Consider the following 20,850-nt stretch of genomic DNA (forward strand, 5'->3'; position numbering starts at 1 on the left):
AGATCTTTAGTACAGGTATGTACAAAACAGAGATTTTTATTCCCCTTAATCTCGCTTGCTTTTTCATACAAATTTGCTAATCAGCTCACACTCACCTTGTTAATAGCCTCCAGGGACATCTAACATTACTGGCTCGGGAAATGCTACAATAATCTTAACTGTACTTGAAACAATTACCACAAGATCTCAGCAGGAATAATAACACTAACATAAGGGAATGTGTGGAGATCAGCATAGTCTATAGTTGTATATGGTATATTTGGTTTCAAAGACATGGATAAAGTACAGTGAGCAGAGGGATCATACAAGCTTTTAAGTGTGATAATATAGCTCAGCAATGAGCATAAAATATTTATTTTAGTAGCTTGATGCATTTTAGAAACTCAATAAATGTTTCATTGCAAGCAAAGTTTAACAAGTGATAATCGGTTAATACATCATGGGTGTATTATATGTAAGCTTTTTGCCTTTCCCTCAATTGAGTAGTACAGACTTAGCACTTGATGTCATGTGTGCAGCTCACAGGAATGTGTGTGTGTGTTTGTGTGGGGTTTACAGGTGCACAGAATCCACCCTCAACACCCGATATGACAAATGCAGTGCTATGATGGTATAAGGGGAATGGGGGCAAGCTGGAAGTTATAGACTGAGCATTTGATAATGTAGAGTCCCCCAACAGCACATAGTATTGGTGCAAGAAAACTGTAGTGTCAAACTCACCTTTGTATGAAACAAAGTTCTTATAATCAACTTAAATTACTAAAAGGGTTGTACAATGTTCATAGTTTTTAATGCATGTTTAATTATAGTTTACATAATGCATAATAGGTAATGGTAATATTTACTGTAGCTAATGTAATTTATTTAAGTCCTAATGTATTGAATAGGATAGCCTCCAAATACCTTATAACAAAAGAAGAGCAACCTACAATAAAATTAAACCAAACCAGTCAGCAAATAAATTTAATTTGGGAAACATTTATCTTTGTTGAAGCTGGACCTTAATTTATCACAATATATACCTGAAAAAAACAAATTATATTTAAGAGAGCAGTAGTCCATGTATAGCCTGATACTAAATTATTTTCTGATGCAACTAATAGAAAAATCCAAAGAATTGTTTTTCTTTTATGAACGGCAACACTGCCTTTGTAGTGTATTCATTGGAATGTGGGTGTGGCCTCCAATACATGGGTAAAGCCAAAAGCCAAATAACGTTTTATATATTGATAACCACAGTGTTCCTTGGCAGCTATCATAACTTCATTACTCTAATATGGAAAGCCTTAGATTTAAGGCTGCCAAACGTGAAAATGAATATAAGGGGAGATCAGCGTCTGTCAGAAAGCTTTTGGTATTTTTTTTTTTATTTTTTTTTTCCAAATAAGGGTTGAATGAAGGGTGAGAAATAACTCCCTTTAAAGAGAAATTTTCAGGTATAACAATATAAATTTGCAAGTGTATTTTACATAATTTTATATGAATAGATGTACAATATTATATTTTTATTGGTTTTAATTTGTTGAGCACAATGTTTTATGAATTTTATTTATTACTTATACAATATCTTTGTTGTTGAATGGAATAATAGATAATTCCTTCATCAATGTGTTTACCTGATGTTAAATATATCTTTATAGAATATTTTATACATACATTTTAAAAGTTTTTAGGCGGCTCCCTTTATTAAGGTACCTCCTAATGATTCTTATATTCTTCCAAACAACTGTGATGGTCAAACCATTGATTTATGAAATATTTGCTTTGTATGTGATTTTTGTTTAAATTTTTATTTAGAAACCCTTTTCTTTGAGCAGATTGGCTAATAATTTTGTTATACTTGTTTAATACTTTTGTTGTATATAGTATATGAAGCTGTTTCTTTTTATGTGTGTAAAGGAACTGCACTTTTATTTCTTTAAAGCATACACTATGCTGGTTTTCTGGGCGTATGACTGGTTTCCACTTTAAACCTATTGGCTAGAGACTAATGCTGACTGCTACAAGGAGATGTTTCTCTATATCCGCTGTTGTGCGCATTAATGTCTGACTGATGAAACGCGGTGGGGGCGTGTCTTTGGCGCAAGTTTTAAATTCTCATGTACGCAACAAAAATATACCACCTATATGTAAAAATCTATCTATTGGTAACAAACATTTCTAAACAATATCGGGACAAACGCTAGAAGCAAGGAGCAGTGATTACAGGCGTCATCATGTTAAATTATATCAATGTCATACAATAAATGTTCTTATTATCCAGGCTAACATAAATGAATGTTATTTTCAGATTTTAATTCTGGAAATACCATGCAAGCAACCTGGACCCTAATTATTATTGTTCATAGATAGTTTTGTAGTTTATGAATCAGTTCAAATGGGCAAGTATATATTTTATTGTTTTTATATCTGCAACTGCAAAATATTAGAACTCAGATTTTCAGTGTCAACACATCTGAACATAACTGTAATTACATTTACAAATGTCAGTTTAAGTGGGTACCAAGTAGCGTTCATTGGCCTAAAGTACGTTCCTAAGCTATTTTACACAAGATACAGCATGCAGAGGATGAATCAGGCCAATGATGTCTGTCAATAATTGCACATATATTTTGCTCCTGGTCAGTTTGGATATATAGAGAACTGTATATGTAATTATATATATAATGGTCGTTGTTACAGTTTTTGACAATCAGTGACTCATTCCTTCCTTATAACCTAAAGTAATTTATTTTGTGATAATTTTATTTTTGTATCATTTTATTTTTTTGGCTAAACAGCGTCACAGAAATTTGAGATCTGATCACAATTTGACACACGGAAGAAATGTGAGTGAAATAGGAACAAAAATAAAAAGTACTTGCTACAGTAGGGTAAACTCATTTTTATTAGCCATCTTTCTGACAATTGTACAGTTTTATTTGGCTGTGTGAGTCATACTTGCAGAGTTTATCTCTGTTCCTGAGGAAATGATCACTAACACTGTAAAAGCCATATAAAGATTAAAATGAATTATGATTCCATGATTAAGAGGATATGATCCCCAAGATCTCCGTTTAGAACACATGACTGCAGTAACTGTTAGAGCAAAACACAATGTTAGAGATTTGCCAGCAGTATTTAGTATATCTCCATGTAGGTATTTTTACTGTGCACTGTTAAATCTGCTGCTTAGGGTGGTTGCTAAATCAGACCACTGTCTCAATAGTGAACATTTACTCAGGTTTGCAGGCCCTCTGCCCTGGTCACTATTCGGCATGAAACTCCACCATATTACAGTTAACGAGAAATGTTATCACGCTTTATTTGCCTTGTAAGATAGTGCTTTAGTATCTACGGAGACAGTGGAATCATAGGATTCATCGCCACAACGCTCCTTGCTGCTATGAATGATGGCATCACTAAACAGGTGTAACCTCTCACAGCCTCCTGCCTAGGTTAGCCCCTGATAGGCAATCATTGGAGCTGTATTTTATTTTACTTTTTATTTATTTATTTTTATGCAAGGTTAAATTATATCTAATGTCCTACTATTTAAATTCTATTCCGGATGTTTGGAAGAATATATCATAGCTCTTTGTGTTAACCGGTCTGGATTATGAATTTATTTATTGCTACATAAAAACAAAACAAAATACACTTAAAATAACTCATGCACTTTAGAGAGATCAAGTTTTAACACCTCCAACCATCATAATTTCCCATTCTTTTTTAGGGTACAAGCTGGTAACAGCAAAGACCCATTATCATCACAAATAAGATAATATAGTTATTTTTGTTCCCATTTCATCTAAACCCCATAAAGATAACAAAAATAAAACAAGCTCACAAGACAAAAATCCCAGCATTTTTTAAAAGTAAAATACATTTTAATAAACTCAATGACCAATTTATATACTGTGGTTACAAAAAACTGTTATGTTTCTTTTGAGCTGCCCGAATAGAAATCTGATTGCACAGCTCTGCGGACTATAGGATAATAACAAACTATACTTTCTAGTTCATACATCTGGTTGCAATTTATTTTGACATATAAAGACTAGATTTTAGATCTTATGTAATCAGTAATACAGTATGTTGTTTATGAATTGTAAGCAGATGCATTAGGCTCTGTAATCAGAATATAGAGATAACTGGTACAATTACAGGTTCATACCCTGAGCATGATGCTGCCATGCTGGGTGGCTCCTCTGACACTACAGCGTTGTGAGGTATATTAAAGTGTAAATAAAGCATGTTACCATTTTACATTTCCCTTACTGGCTAACATAGATGACTTCTGCAAACACCACAATTGCACGGCGCCCCATAGCTACCTGTTAGATATTTCCTTTCATGGGCCCAATGCAGCTGTTGTAATAAAAGCATATTTGTGATTGGTTGCTGTGCATTACCCACTGTTTTGCAAATACCGCCCAGGAACATAACTTCCCTTAATGTTAGTATTTATGAACTTTTATTATTTTATCTATGTATTGTATTTATGTATATTGCTTACTTAATTTTTTTTGTATATTCTTATGCACTAATTTTATTCATGATTGAGCGACTGTAGTCCTAAAATATGAGATAATGCATGCTAGGCTTTACAACACTGATCAATGAAGACATTCTGTTGTTGACTCAAAAGTATATGGGCACAACTAGTGGTTCACTCCTGCAATCCGGTGTACTTTTTTTTTAATCCTTATTATCTATGTTTTGCATCTCAAATAAACTGTTTATTTTACCTCTAGCCTTTATCCTTTCTTAAACAGAAAGAAAACTACAACCTTTTGACTTCAATGAAAATAAACTTGAAATGTATATACAATGTGTGACAAAATGCTCGCAGTGATAATAGTTTTCTTATTAACTCAGTGATCAGGAAGTAGTAAGGTTTTTAACTAGGACCAAGGGTTAAGAGGGCTCACTGGAAGGACGCAGAATAGCTATCCCCGTGGGAGCAGGGAGAGATTCTGCAACATATGGGACTTATCAAAGCGTGGCTCTAGGAACATGTCTCTCTTTTCTTGTTTAATTGATGTGGTGATAACATTTACAGCAAACTGCAACAATAAAAGTCGTAGTTGTCCGGAGAGTAAAGATGAACAGATGTCACCAATGCGCCTGTAGATGAGCACATCACATAAGAAATATAGAATTACCATAGTAAAGTTTATTTAGTCTTACTGAAGGTGGAAAACAACCCGATTATATTTACTTATTTGCAATTTTGCGTTCTCGTCTATGCACGCTTTCCCATATCATCCACCAATTTTTACCAGTTGAAAACCAGTCCGAGTGCCACAGTCGACCTAATTCCGCACTCTAGCATGCAATTTAGGACATTTATATTTAAAGAGTAATACTGGTAGAATAGACAGTTTTGGTTTTATACTGTATGTACAGTACAAGGTAACTTGCAATTTACAACCATACTCTAGGTATACTAAGCACACAAGCTAAATTGCATTAACTTTCTAAATGGGATTTTTTTTTTTTCAGCCAGCCCATTAAGTGGCACATCTGTAGGCAGGAAATCCTAAAACTGCTATAGTTCCAGTGCTTTATCTGAGGCACCTGGTGTGGGTGTGCTCATGCAGAGAAAGAAGCTCAGTGAATCATACCCAACTTTACAACAATTAACCAGATTATACATTGCATGCATCTAATCTTAAAAGGTGGACTTTTAAAAGGAATAAATGCAGGCCATTTATCCAAAAGCATGTCTGTTTTCATGCAATGAAACTGAACAAATACTATATACATATTGAATGGATTTGCACTGCTTGGCGATGCAAGTTGCTATCTTATCACTAATATACAGGCAACTACTGTATACAGAAAAACATGGAATAACGAGTAAGGTTACTTGAGTCAGTATGGACTTGTACCGATTAAAGACACCTGTGACTTGAGAATTTATTATTTTTATAGAATTACTAAATGGTTCCCTCTACATCTCTACCCATACTCCTTGCTGCCCCCTCCTCTCTGCCAACAATGAGGGTGGTAGTTGCAGATTTCACACTGGAGCCTTTAGCAACGCCAAGTGGAGAACAGTCTGCAAGGCAGATTTACAGAGAAAAAGGGGCAGCTCTAGAGTTGTCCTGCAGAGATGTATTAAAGGTGCTGAAGGGATTTGGATTTTATCCTGAAAGAAACCGGGAACCAGCAGAGTGGGGCAGAGGAGATGTGCAGCTGGTGAAGCAGATTACCCTGGCTGCAGCGCTCACAATTTGCTGAAGAGAAGGTTGTGGATGGGAAGTGCAATTAATGCAGCTGTTAAATTACATCTTCAAAGAGGGAAAATATGCCATACTTAAAGGGTCTTACATCTCTGCATGTTTGCATCTATTACCATGAGCGGGCAGCACAGTGGCCTAGTGGTTAGCACTTCTGTCTCACAGCACTGGGGTCATGAGTTCGATTCCCGACCATGGCCTTATCTGTGTGGCGTTTGTATGTTCTCCCTGTGTTTGTAAGGGTTTCCTCCCACACTCCAAAAACATACTGGTAAATTAATTGGCTGCTATCAAAAATTGACCTTACTCTCTCTCTGTCTGTCTGTGTGAGTGTGTGTCTATATTAGGGAATTTAGACTGTAAGCTCCAATGGGGCAGGGACTGATGTGAATGAGTTCTCTGTACAGTGCTGTGGAATTAGTGGCGCTATATAAATGAATGATGATGGACCCTACCACACAGTTTCCAGGGCAGATGTACAATTAAATGATAACTCCACCCAAAACGCAAAAATTGTTTTGGAATATCATAATATAAGACCTATCCCAGAAGTCTACTTACCTGGGGTGTGGCGTTTTACTCCATCCAAGAGTAAAATGCACAGATCTTTCAAATCTAAAGGGTTTATAATTCCTATGTGAATTAATGGTTATACACAGTGGCTTGACCTCACTCCAGCAAGTGTGACTTTAGAAAGTTTTCATTCATACACATTGACTCATTTTCTGAAAACCAAGATATTTTTTAGTTTGTTAATATAGGATGTGTCTGTTCTATAAAGTATAACTCAACTTACCAATAGCCCACATGACCGTGTCATATATGTCCACCCCTTCTTTATCAGAATCCACGTTTTTCCAGGTCACCTGTAGTTTTCCACTCTCTAGTTTTTCTACACGGGATGGAATGCTTTTCCTCAAGAACTTTGTGCCATATGACTCCATATAATCTGTCACTAGAGCAGCCATTTGCTGTAATAAGGAAAGGTATCAAAATATATGTTGAACAGAGGAATCATTTGCCACATAATTCAAATTCAATAACATATTTTCATACAGAATGTTTCAGCAGCAGATGTTTAGGGACAATGAAGGTACATACCTGATCGAACCCTCTGAGAGATATACTTCTCACCATGACGGTGGCATCCAGTCCCAATCCAGACAAGAACCCTGCACACTCCAATGAGACATCTGAGAAAGGTTAGGTTATGGAGAATTCTTTTCCGTCACTGTTATCACAGTCCCATAGATTGTAAGCTTGCGAGCAGGGCCTTCTCCCCTCTTTGTCTGTTTTACCCAGTTTCTTTATTAGTTTACTATGTCTGTCCCCAATTGTAAAGCGCTACGGAATATGTTGGCGCTATATAAATAAATGATGATGATGATGTATGCAATGTGTGCAGTAAGAGAGTGGAAAGATGGAGCAGGCAATGCGATATTCTGTCACAGGCTGCAGCAATTGTTACCAATTGTTTTTTACTATGATTTTTAATAGCATTTGGAGATTACTGCCTTTGAGACTGGAAGGTGGAGCATAACAAAACTACATCATACACTAGTGCTGGTTGCTAATATGAATAATAAATCAAAGGGTGAGGGAGGGCTCACACATATTCCTGGTGACCACAAGGAACGACCCCCAGCTAAACCACCAATCTGTAGCCTGTAAGAAGCCTAGTGTAGTGGTTGTGACCGTCAAACATACTTACAATATACTCTAGTGCATTTTCTTAAAACTGCAATTTCATTAAGGACAAGACCTGATGGGCGTTGTCTTTATAAATTTAAATTAATTTAAAAATGATAGCAAAGCAGTGAGAATCGGTGGTTCGTTGGAATCGCCGCTTAGTAAATATACCCTTCTGTGTCCTAAAGGACAGGTAGATCCATCAGCAGCTGCTTTACTTGTTGTAGTTATCATCATCACTATTTATTTATATAGCGCCACTGATTCCGCAGCGCTGTACAGAGAACTCACTCACATCAGTCCCTGCCCCATTGGGGCTTACAGTCTAAATTCCCTAACATACACACACAGACTAGGGTCAATTTTGATAGCAGCCAATTAACCTACTAGTATGTTTTTGGAGTGTGGGAGGAAACCGGAGCACCCAGAGGAAACCCACGCAAACACAGGGAGAACATACAAACTCCAATGTCCATGTCAGTGCAGTGTGCTATAATATCTATCAATAATGACCAAATCCCAGCATCACTTGCACAAAAACCATTTATCCTTAACTCTTTTGTAATTATTCCAATTCCTGAAATGTAAGACTGCTTATATTACTCAGTGATAGGATCATTACAAGAGAAGAGTATGAAGTTTATGGGAAGGGAGAACAAGCGAGTCTGATGTAAAAGGATACAGCTGGCTCCAACTACCAATCTGTCAAGAGAATAAACAGAAAAAAGTGTTTTTGGTTTTGTTTTTTTATTGCAAGCTGTCACATAAATACCACACCTCAAAAATATCCTAATTATTGTGCGATTAAAAGATTAGAGATATTAGAGGAAATCGTAAACAGAACGCCTTCCAAGCTCATAAAATGACAGTGTGCAATCTGGAAGAAAGGATCCTCACATGGTGCAGAATTCAGCTCTCACTTAATGCCGCAATAAAAATCATATGATTGACAAGTTGCAAAAGTGAAATTTACTATAAATGAGTGCCTGGAACACAGTACAAGATGTTCTCAGTAGAGGATGAATAGTTAAACACCTTACTTAAAGCAATATTTTTTTTTTTTATGTTCTACACTTTCAAACATAAGGCGGTATTCTGTATGCACTGCAATTTTTTTTCACTTTTATAAATTTGGAATTAATGTGTGTGCAGATCCAACTGTCTCTACAAGAACCTTGTAAAACAAACAGTCTCACTTTGTGATATCTATTGATCCATTCAGTTGTTCTGGCCACATACAGGTTGATTCTGGAACTCACATGTTTTAGCTTGGTTCTTTTTAAGTTAGCCACACTTGGCTTGAAAAATTGCAGTTACAGCAATCTGGCTCTCAAATTCCTGCATGACATTTCTATTTTTGTTAACAGCATGACCATTAATCGCACCCCACGAAGTTCGCTGCCTAGGTGTAATCCTTGACTCGCAACTATCCTTTGTTCCCCACATCAACTCTATATTTACATCATGCTTCATACATCAAAAAACATTTGCAGAATACGTTTCGTGTCTCACACAAGACACAGCAAAAACTTTAATTCATGCACATCTCTAGCACAGACTATTTTAATTCCCTCCTTACTGGTCTTCTCAAAATCAGACTCGAGTCCCTACAATCTATTTTGCACGCAGCAGCTAGATTAATTTTCCTTGCAAATCGTTTTTCATCTGCTGAGTCACTCTGTCAGTCTCTACATTGGTTGCCTGTTTTTCAAAGAATCCAAAATAAAATTCTTCTACTAATATACTGTAACACTTACCTGCATCGCACTCCACCACTCTGCCTGTCGCCCATCACTTCCGGCAATCCCACTCACTAGACCCTCCGGTGGGGAATTTGAAACCCGTCCTCCCACTGTATAAACCCGTCCTTCCCCTGTTGTTCTGACACAAGTTCCTGATTCCTGGCTCTCCACGTGTGTTTGCCTTGCGCTGATTCTCTAGATCCCCTGCACGGCTGACTTCTGCTATTGTGTACTAGAACAGGCTTCTTACAAACTACTCTGCAATAACACACATACCTCCTGAACCCCCCGCAGATACCATTCTTATACTGTATCACCGCTTCCTCCGACTCCTTGTGTTTTAATTCTCCTTCTCTGAATATCCCGACCCAATATGCCACCTTTGCGGATATATTTTGTGAACGAGAAGCTTCCAAGTGTCCAACCTCCTCACCGTCCTTGGGATTGTGCAGAGAGGAATTATGATATCGGAGACCAAGAGCTACTCTCCATTAAACTACCTTTAGAAGAATGGAGATATCTTCTGGAAGGAGCTTTCTTCCCCATAACTATCTTTACTGACCACAAAAACCTGCGGTATCTCCAATCAGCTACTTGTTTAAACCCACGGCAAGCAAGATGGTCCCTGTTTTTCTCGCGACCTTCGTACCCCTCCACCTTCGTGGTAGTCTTCTAAAATGGGCCATGCCTCTCGTTTCACGGGCCACGCTGGCATCAAGAAAACCAAGGAGTTCATCCTCCGCCAGTACTGGTGGCCAACCTTACCCTTTGATATCCATCAATATGTCTCTTCTTGCACCCTCTGTGCACAAAATAAATATCCTAGAGAAAGCCCGTACGGGTTCCTACACCCCTTTCCTGTGCCCGACCGCCTATGGAGCCATTTATCATTGGATTTTATCACCGACCTTTCCCAATCCAAAGGATATTCAGTGGTCTGGGTATCCATGGACTGCCTCTTCCGAACAGCTCACTTAATACCCTTAAAAGCTCTTCCATCGGTCCCTTCTCTAGCCCAACTTTTCATTAAAGAGATTTTCCGGTTAAATGCATGCCCTGATGAAATCATTTCTGACGGTGGTACTCAGGTTACAGTTCCTGACTCTCCACGTGTGTTTTCCTTGCGCTGATTCTCTAGATCCCCTGCACGGCTGACTTCTGCTATTGTGTACCAGAACAGGCTTCTTACAGACTACTCTGCAATTCCACACATACCTCCTGAACCTCCCGCAGGTACCGTTCTTATACTGTATCACCACTTCTCCTATCTGTCTCCCATGTTAGTAGGCTTCCCAGAGGCCGCAACCTGCAGTTTCCCAGTAGCCAAGCCCATCCCGCCTTGCGGCGGTTCTTGGTGAAGACCTGAGAGACTGTTAGACTCCGCGCCCTGATAAGCCAGTGTAAATACTGACTGAGGGTCTCCCTTGAGCATAAAACATACAAGGCCATCAACAAAATTGCACCAACATACATCTCCTCACTTGTCTCAAAATATCTCCCAACTCGACACCTCAGTTTTGAACAAGATCTGCGTCTCGATTCCACTCTCATTACTTTCTCCCATTCTCGGTTAAAGGATTTTTTTCGGGCTACACCCACTTTGTGAAATTCCCTCCATCGCACGATAAGACTTTCCTCTAGTCTTCAAACCTTCAAGCGTTCTCTGAAAACCCATCTCTTCAGACAAGCTTATAATACTCCTCTACCACCCTCTTAACCTCCCAAAGGTTACCATATTACCACCCGTTTACGGAACATATTTGCACAACCGTCAACCAACCCCTCCCCGCTGTTAAAATACTGTGAAAAGCTTTCACTCTTTAAAAGGTCCTTCATATTAATTGTGAGAGGTTGCTGGGGTGATTAGGTATCAGCTTCAGAGACATGAGATGTGGGTGGTCTAGTCACAGGAGATCATTGCACCTTTGGGAGGCATCAGAATAATGTTAGAATGTTTTATTCCGACGTCACTAGAAATCCTTGTTGGTACTAATAATATAATTCCTTTTAAGAAAACAAGCATTATATCTCTGCAAATGAGGCTAGAGAAGCTGCTGGGGCCAAATGTAGGTTGGTAGATCTTATGAGCTACAGGTGACAGGAATGTGCCTGGGGTAATTGTCTGGAGTGCAACAAGTGAAGCTTACTCAGACAGCTCTAGCTTACAACTGCCCAGCTATTGTATAGCTAGGTTTATCTTGTATTCCAGCAGGGCTCAGGGGATCAGACCTGGATTTACATATCTTAAGAAGGAAGAGCTGTGCAGTCAGAGGCTTGCTCACCCCCTGAAAATAATGGCCTGGCAACGGGGTAATGTGTGGTTTGGAAGCAGCACAAGGACACAGGTCTGAAGATGCAGACAAATCATAGCAATGTTCAGGGGCCTGTGTGTGTCATATTATCAATGCCTGGCATTAGTTAAGTACGATTACACAAAAGCCACAGGATTCTATCTACAGATTTCCATTTACCGTGAGATCCTATATGTACTATAGTGTACGCTGATGTAGAAATAGGTAGTCCCTCGCCAATAGCAATAATAGCCTAAAGTCATAAACAACTAAGTAACACATTCTGGGAGAAACAGTACTATATAGTATATATATTTAGCTTTTAAATTCTATTGAAAGTTAAGTTTTCACATATGATAAATGTAATTGTAAATGTTCAATTCTCCTGACCTGCAGGCAATGAATTTAATGGCTGCAAATATATGTCAAGGTTGAAACAGCAAAAGGCTTCACTTATTTGTGTTTAATTTGAATTATTCATTTTCTCAAATTCTATAAAATTGGATGCACATATACCAAACCACTTACAAAATATGTGTAGGAAGCAAGAGACAATTTGTACGAATTAAAAACATTGACCCTAGTATGTGTGGTGAGGAATATAGATGGTAAGTGCCACTGGTGCAGGGATTGATGGGAATGAACAAATATTGGATGTAAAGCGGAATTTGTAGGCGCTATAAAAAACAAACCTGTTAATAAATGAAACAATAAATAAAAGAATGAATCTCCGGAGCTAACATACAAACAACACAGTTGGGCATCTGGGATCTAGATCTTAGCATTTTAGATTGTATATATAGAATAAACCAGAACATTAGTTAATTCATATTTTCTATTTGTAGGGAAAATTACAGCACTTGTTTAAATCTTCCACCTATTCAATATATGTGAAAGTAATAAATAGATATTTCATACACAGACTTTTTACATGGATAAGTTCAGTCTCACCTGACTAGAAGCTGTAATGATGAGATCTCACAATCTGGGTGGTGCTTATACATGAAGAGCAAAGAAAACTGTATCATAATGGTCTCCAATAATTTTATTGTTGTAAGACTGACCAGGCCTCACATCCTTTGTCAATCACAGAGCATACCGGTTACTTAGAACCAGGGTGCACAACTTATGGACTCTAACAATTTTCAGGGGGTCCCTTTCCACCAGGGGCTGGATGGCAGCCCAGTGACCCAGCCCAAGGTAACCTGGCCATGTGACCGTCCCGGAGGGGCAGCTGTCCCCCAGCCCAGCCAGCCCATCTTGTGGCACAATCTCTGAGAGCTGTGAGATGCATCAGATATTGAGAGGCAAACTCACTCTCTTTTGCAGTCTGTAATTGGATCAAGGAGGTTCACCTGCACTTGGCATGCATCCTTGTGGTTTTATATGACCACAGAACGCCACTGTGACTTCTTATATCCATATAATTTACAGTATGCAGCTCATTACCTGACACATAATGCTGGTGCACAGTGCTGGGGTATTCTGGGGGGTGGGGTACCTTATAACGATACTGACAACACCGAAGGTGTAATCCACGACAGGCTGATAACACCAACAGCTTGAAAACTAAATTTGAAACAGCTCTGATGAAGGAACATCTTGGCAGACTACAATGACGTCAGTTTCAACTTCCCCGCTATCATTTACTGCTAATTTAAGGAGGCGACGGGCTGTACAATGGTGTAGGCTTTGTAAAGAGCAATGTATAGCCAGCGCCTCCTTAAATTAGCAATGAATGACAGTGGGGAACTTGAAACTGACGTCATTGTAGTCTGCCGGGATGTTTCCTCATCGGAGCTGTTTCAAGTGTCGTTTTCAACCTGTCAGTGTTATCAGCCTGTCGTGGTGTAATCATGTTGGCCTCTTCTCAGTCGGTGTTGTCAGTATCGTTATACTGACTACCACCGATTCTGGGGTACAATGCTGGCATAATTATATGGCTTGTCATGGTGGCACAGGAATGGAGACGATGCTGGTATAATCATGAGGGCAAAGTGCTTTGTTTTCTGGTGGTGTGCACTGTCCCAGACATGGTGCACTGGTGATTCTGCCTTCCTAAGAAGATATTTAAAGTGTATGCTATCAGCAAAGGGATTGTATAGGCAGCATCTTGGGAATATTTAGTTTAGTAACACTTCAGTTATTAAGGTGTAGTATTCTACTCAGCTTTAATAAATACAATATTAGCATCTACTGGTGTTGACAAGTCAGGAGAATTCATAGGCAAACAATGCTGTGGCTGCAGCTCTGTGCAACCAGCTTCTGTGTTAGAAACCAACATGGCCGCGTTTGCATTGGCCCGAGAGTTGCCAGGCCGATCAGACCCCTACAGTCCTGCTAGTAACGGGGGTGGAAATGTCTCTTTAAAACAATTTTAAGATGAACTAATCATATATATATATATATATATCTCTATTTATCTATCTCCAACCTCCTCACCATTCACACCCCTGCCCGCTCCCTGTGCTCGGCCAATGACCATCGCCTCTCCTCCACTCTGATCACCTCTTCCCACTCTAGAATCCAAGACTTCTCCCGAGCTGCTCCCCTCCACTGGAACGACCTCCCTCGCTCCATCTGTCTCTTACCCAGTCTGTGCTCCTTCAAACAGGCACTCAAAACTCACCTGTTCCTCAAAGCCTACCAACAATCCACTTAACCCTTACCTTGTTGCACCTTCGCAAACATCCTTCTCTCGTTCTCCCCTCTCTCCACCAGCCCCGCCTTTCTCTCCCTTACTTTAATGGCTCCCTTCTGTGCCTGTTTGTCCACCCTCCCTTAGGATGTGAGCTCGTATGAGCAGGGCCCCTCTCCCCTCCTGTCTCCATACCTGTTCTTCTACTCCATCTTCGCTCATATGTCTGCCCGGAGTTCTGAAGTATTGGTACTTTGTGTTTGTTGCTCTGTACTATGCCACCCTGTATGGTCTCCTGTTTGTATTATGTACGGCGCTGCGGAAACCTTGTGGCGCCTAACAAATAAATGATAATAATAATAATAATAATAATAATAATAATAATATATATATATATATATATATATATCCTAGTGAGGCAGCGCTCAAGGATTTTAATCAGACAACTATGTTGAAAAGAAGGTGTTTTAATCCATTTTGATCCAACATTTCTCCTTACAACTTTGCTCAGGGACATCGTGATGGCAAATACCCAATTCACCTAACATTTACAGTGAGTGAACTATTGGACATGCCTTACACCTGCTTTGATGCAAATACAAAGATATGTGCAGCTTGTAGCCGAGAAACCCTTCCAGCCTGTAATAGCTGAAGAAAACGCTCCCACACTATCATGTCATCAGTAGAATAAGCAGGGTGATGTAGCGGGTAAAGCGTGGGCGTACAAACACTGTCGATATAACAACCCAAAACATATACCTATTAATAAATGTTGTGCAGACATATAAAGCAATAATGCAACTAAAGTGTAAACAAACTGATATATACACACACACACACACACACACACACACACACACACACCTGTGCTCTTTTTAGATGAAAGCACACATCTCACTGGCTGCTATGATCCAGAACACCTTTAATCCTTTACACCAGTTTTAATAAAGGTTCCTCAACGCATGTAAGAAAACCCTGTCACACAAACAACCCGTATAAGAATGTACATAAAATGACACTTTACAAATTAAACCCAAAAATACTCATCAAATGACACCCACTTGCATGTCTCGGCAACATGTGTTTAATAGCTTTTACAGTAAGATTCCAATAATGTTTTTCTAGTAGACTTCTAGCTGTTCAAACAATTAGAAACAGCGGTGGTGTTAAGGGATTACACAAAAAAATTAAACAGGAATTCTGCTCGATTCCTCTGTCATAGAGGAATGTGTACACTTTATATACCAAATTTTAGAATGGGAGCAGAAAATATTCATCACTGTGTCTTAGGAACTGTAATTTGTCAAGGAGTCTTCTGTGCAGCTTGAAAGGGTAAACGAGAGAGAGTTATTTTTATATATTTTAAATATAAATAAAAGTATTAATAAAAAAAACAAAACATTGTTTTGAAGTTGGCATGTGAACGCAGAGGATTGCACCTTCTGATACATGGGTCCAGAACACACACACACATATATCTATTTCTCAGATCAATGAGTCAGGTTTCAAACTCCATCTGAGCAGCTCTCTCTCCCAGCTGTTGAAATAGAGGCTGATAATGTACAGAAATGCTACAGTAGCCCCTCAAGGCTTATTTTGACTAAGGCTCTGGAATGCAACATGTAAACATTAGACTCCTATATTACACTGTTACAACTTGCATTAACTGTATCTGGACAAAAGCAGCATTTTCGCTGATATGTATTAGTAGAATACAGGGTTTTTTTAAGCAGCTTCCTCACATTAATCATGTCAGGAGAATTTCTGAGGACTCTGACACATTGTAAACACGTAAAAACCCTAAGTGGAGCTTGTAGGACAAATGTCGCATTTTAAAGCCGGAGGAACAGCCACAGGCCCCTGCTCTATGGTAAACATTCTAGCACTGAGATGCAACAGGTACAGAACAGATTGATTACACGGACACTTGGTAATGAGGGCGCAGCTTCCAAGAGGGTTTATCAAGAAAATGAACCTTTCTTTAAAGCCCTTTCCGTGTACAATATGTACATATACACAGTAAACTGGAAACAACAGTGAGGAAACATAATTGTATGTGGACCAAATAGAAAAGCACAAATATGTTGTCATTATTATTATTGTACACAACACAACTGTACAGTTGGGGAAATTACATATTGCGACGTACACATATAAAGAGATTTACATTTATACAGGTTACAGATAACCCTGATCATGACAGATTATAATCTAAAAGGGTAGGAAAACAAAAACTAAATTAATGCAAATAGGTATTAAATTGTTCCTGTTGTTTTAAATATTTACATTATTTAAAATATTAACATTATTTAATGTTGGTTTTTACTTCTCAGGTTATCTGTCAAAATACTGTCTCACAAGCACTAAAAAAAAAAAAGTCAGTCATGTACAGAACACATGCAAAGACAATTAAACAGGATTCATTATGCAGATACCATAATTAAAAAGACCTTAAGCACTGAGGAAATAGAAACTATATTTGTATACAAAATAAACAGAGAAAGTGCTATATTATCAGTATGCACATTAAAGGTGGAACACGTGACCATATTGGCTAAATGTTTGTTAAATTAATTTTATTGTAACATACTGTTTAATTATATTTTACTGCAACAACTTTAAATAACTACTATTGCAAATCAATAACAGATCTTGTCTATGTTTTCATGCCAAATCTGCTATACATAAGATGGCTACACATTTGATAAACAGGCATAACACTAGCATACCAGCCTTACTGCTTTAATCACTGTGGACTTAAGTGCCAATGGTTACAAATGAAGTACGTGCACTTGCTGCCATCTAGTGGACAAATGAAATATACACGTGCAGTCCCTTGATTTAACAATAATCAATATATTTATAGTGATCCCTCTTCATAACACTACACCAGTTATATTCTATGCACAAAAATATATTAGAAATGTTTAATTCCATAATTTGTCATTATGCCAGTTTAGGGCTGTGAATTAGGTGGACAGTATGAAGCAGGCACTGTAATATACTAAAATACTTTGTCTGCGCTACTTCACAGCTACATCAAGAACATTATATTCTATGAAAGTAAAAAATAGGATCTAATTAAGGATCTAGGAATAATTCAGCTAATATATAATAATTAATCTGAATATATGATGTTTGCACAATAACCTTCACTTGTATGTTAAAAGTCACACACTTTATACTGCAGTAAAGAAGACAGGGCAAGAAATGCGGGAAAAAACTAATTCAGACTGAGAAAAGCACAGATTACGTACGTCTTCCCGGGAGATTCCTTCAGCCAAAACAGATCATCACTTGTAATACCATGTTCCACTGCACCAGGAATCTAACACGCAGAGAAACACACATACCAAATTATTACCAGCTACCATGCTTGTTGCATGCATTTGCTAGTAAAGATATTCCAGCAACAAAATGACATTAATTGCATCTCAATGCAATGTTTTTGCTGTATATTTATCTGTTTGACAGAAGATGTGTAAAAGTGAATTAAAGCAAAAAAATATATGAAAAGTATTATAAACTGCAAGGTAACCTGTCATTGTCACATAGGAATGAAAACTGAGTTTGCTGAACCACCTTATACTGGAGCATATTCTGAAGCGAGGAGTAGTGTTAAAAATGCTTCAAAATGTACAAAGACAAATATGTGACTGTATTTTACCACCAAATTCCGAAAGACAAAATTGACGATAATGAGGAATATATATGAAATAAATTAATTTGCTACTATGTTGCTAATAGAGCAACATATTTATAATTATGAGTACACAGGAAATCGTCAAGTCTACACCCGAGGCAACCTGAGATAAATGGAGTGGGGTGATGACATCATAAGGAGTAAAGCTCACTGAAGATTTTCTATACGTGGAGCTCACAAAGTCATAGACTTCAACACTATATACAACTAAAATAATAACATCAGCTGGTACTTTTTCTCTTTTTGGAGACAACAAAACAACATTATAAACACATATTTTTGAGACAATGGAGGGAGATTAAACAAGTCCGATTTACTATCTGGTACAGGAAAACATATGACTGAAACATTCAAATTACCTTAACGTTTATTCTCCTGAAAAATTATATTCCAGGAAAAGAGGATGGGGTTAAGAACTGGTAGGTGAGAAACTTTAAAAGAAAGGTTACAAAATATAATTTTACTGAAAAAATAGTAGAATCTTGGAACAAACCTCAAGCAGATGCAGTTGAGCAAACAACAGTAAAGAAAAGTAAAACTGCTTTGAATAAACACAAGCCTACCTATGCTAATCATTAAAAAAGTTCTCTTGTTAAATTACAAAATTTCCCTCGCCACCACCCCCTTCATGGTCCCCAGTAAAGTTTACTTTATTTTGTTTTTTAACACACTTATCTAAAGTATCCAGCACTGATTGAGCCAATCACAGACACTGTACACTTCCTCCAGCCTGGAAACATAACTCAAGGTTCTGCAGTTCTCCTGCTCCTCTAATACAATGTATGGTGCTATATTTCTCAGGACATGATAGTAGAACCTAGGAATAACATGTACTATGACATCTAGTGTATTATAAAGGCAGGAAACCTGCATGGAATTTCAGATCCACTAACTCCTGGAGCAGGGAGATGAGTGATATACATTGACAGTACATAACTTGACCAGCACTGGATCGCTGGATGGATAAGTGCAAAAAAAATTATTGTTATAGGGGATGGGGATCATAAGGAGGTGTGAAGTGGGGTTTTTAATTTAACTCCTGACATAGATATACCTAGACTAGGTACACCACCTTTAATAATACGCTCCATTGTAGTAAATAGGCAAACTTCATCAAACTAGAATGTGAAAGAGCAAAGCAAAAGGAATGCCAGAATAATCACTACAGTAATAAACACAAGTCTATAAAAAAAAATATGGAAGAAGTTGAGTTTTCAACGTCTCCCTCTTCTAATACATAGGCCCCTTAGACTGGCCTGTAGTAAATCCCAATACTTCACCAGATACCATTGAGGAAAGGAGCACTTCCCGTACCACTTTCATGCATCTCTCCAACACAAGCAGATTTTTATTTGGTCACAAAAAAACCAGCACACACTTATTTGAAACATCCAGCTGATAACACACAGGTTAATATTATCCTGTAACATTGGCATATTACTTAGTAGCAGTCATTATTACAAATGCTCATTTTCAAACAATCTAAAAAATGCTCTACAGTATATTTGTTTCCAAAATGTATGTTCTGCAATTAATAAACATGCAAAGCCACAATATAGCAGAAACATGGCACAGGATTATTGTAACAGGTGCTTGACAATACAAAACGTAAGAAATTAAGTAGGCACATGCCAGCTTTCTTACGTTTTTAGGATATTTTGGTCTTCCTCCTGTAGCTAGGACTATGTTGTTAGCAGTCACTACTGTCTGTCATATGGGGGAAAAAAGACAATTAGTTATTCTATGGACCAAATACTCAGTACTAACAATGGCAACGGTGTCACAAAAGTACCCAGGTAGACAGTCCATGGGCTTGACCACACACACACCACCGTGGTTCCATATTGCACGTTACTTTCCTTAACTATTTAAAAAATAGTATATATGAAATGACACTTTTAGCTTAATGAAACACTCCTGTATATATAAAATGATCTATTGTAACATGGACCCTAGTAAAACGTTCAATGGGTTTCAGGATTTCTACTCGACTTTCTAGAAACCACTAAATCTTTGAAATCCACCTCGAACCCAGGACCATATTGTTTCACTGCACAATTTAATTAAAAAAAAAATATCCCAACACTCCCCAAAATATTTTCCTCTTCCCCTCTCCATTACTTCTACTACCTGGCATTGAAGCAAACGTATTTGCTGCAACATATCTGCTGCTAAATGTCAACTGGTTGGTAACGACAAACCTCCTATCCCCCATCTTTCCAAGCAGTCTTGATAAAGATTTGTAAGTCTGCCACGTGAAAGATATGACCTGTCCCCTGAATAACTCATCCGCTTCCTGTTGTAAAGTTTGGGAACCCTGTGCTTGGTATTTTAACTTGAGGTTACCCTTCCACATGTAATAGTCTTACTCCCTCAACCGGTTGTCCTCCTGGACTCTTATCACTAGACTTGTTTTCAATCTCTCCTTTATCGTTAGTGCTCTAAAATGACTTTAGGTGATCTATGGCTTACTACAGTGCTAATAACTGTCATTAGGGATTTTGTGTACATTTAACACTGGATATATTTGCTATGATTGGCACACCTCTCAATACATTTT

The 20,850-nt window shown here is 38.1% G+C and overlaps 2 protein-coding genes across 5 annotated transcripts in view; both read right to left on the reverse strand.

Annotated features, from left to right (window-relative positions):
- TXNRD2 (thioredoxin reductase 2) overlaps nucleotides 1–20,850 on the reverse strand; it is an 89,925-nt gene that overhangs the window by 39,719 nt on the left and 29,356 nt on the right. For all 4 annotated transcript variants that reach the window (XR_012693370.1, XM_075216672.1, XM_075216661.1 and 1 more), the window contains 5 exons: nucleotides 19,935–19,997; nucleotides 17,845–17,915; nucleotides 8,599–8,618; nucleotides 7,329–7,420; nucleotides 7,024–7,198 (listed from right to left, as the gene is read on the reverse strand). Coding sequence is in view for 3 of the 4 variants with exons in the window: in XM_075216672.1 (XP_075072773.1) it covers nucleotides 7,024–7,198; nucleotides 7,329–7,420; nucleotides 8,599–8,618; nucleotides 17,845–17,915; nucleotides 19,935–19,997 (421 nt within the window). In the remaining variant the exon portion in view is untranslated. The remainder of the gene's footprint in view (nucleotides 1–7,023; nucleotides 7,199–7,328; nucleotides 7,421–8,598; nucleotides 8,619–17,844; nucleotides 17,916–19,934; nucleotides 19,998–20,850) is intronic.
- The window catches only part of ARVCF (ARVCF delta catenin family member), an 803,654-nt gene that overhangs the window by 25,410 nt on the left and 757,394 nt on the right, over nucleotides 1–20,850 (reverse strand). The window lies entirely within an intron of this gene.

This window comes from Mixophyes fleayi, chromosome 1, assembly GCF_038048845.1.
Source record: "Mixophyes fleayi isolate aMixFle1 chromosome 1, aMixFle1.hap1, whole genome shotgun sequence".
Taxonomy (NCBI): Eukaryota; Metazoa; Chordata; class Amphibia; order Anura; family Limnodynastidae; genus Mixophyes; species Mixophyes fleayi.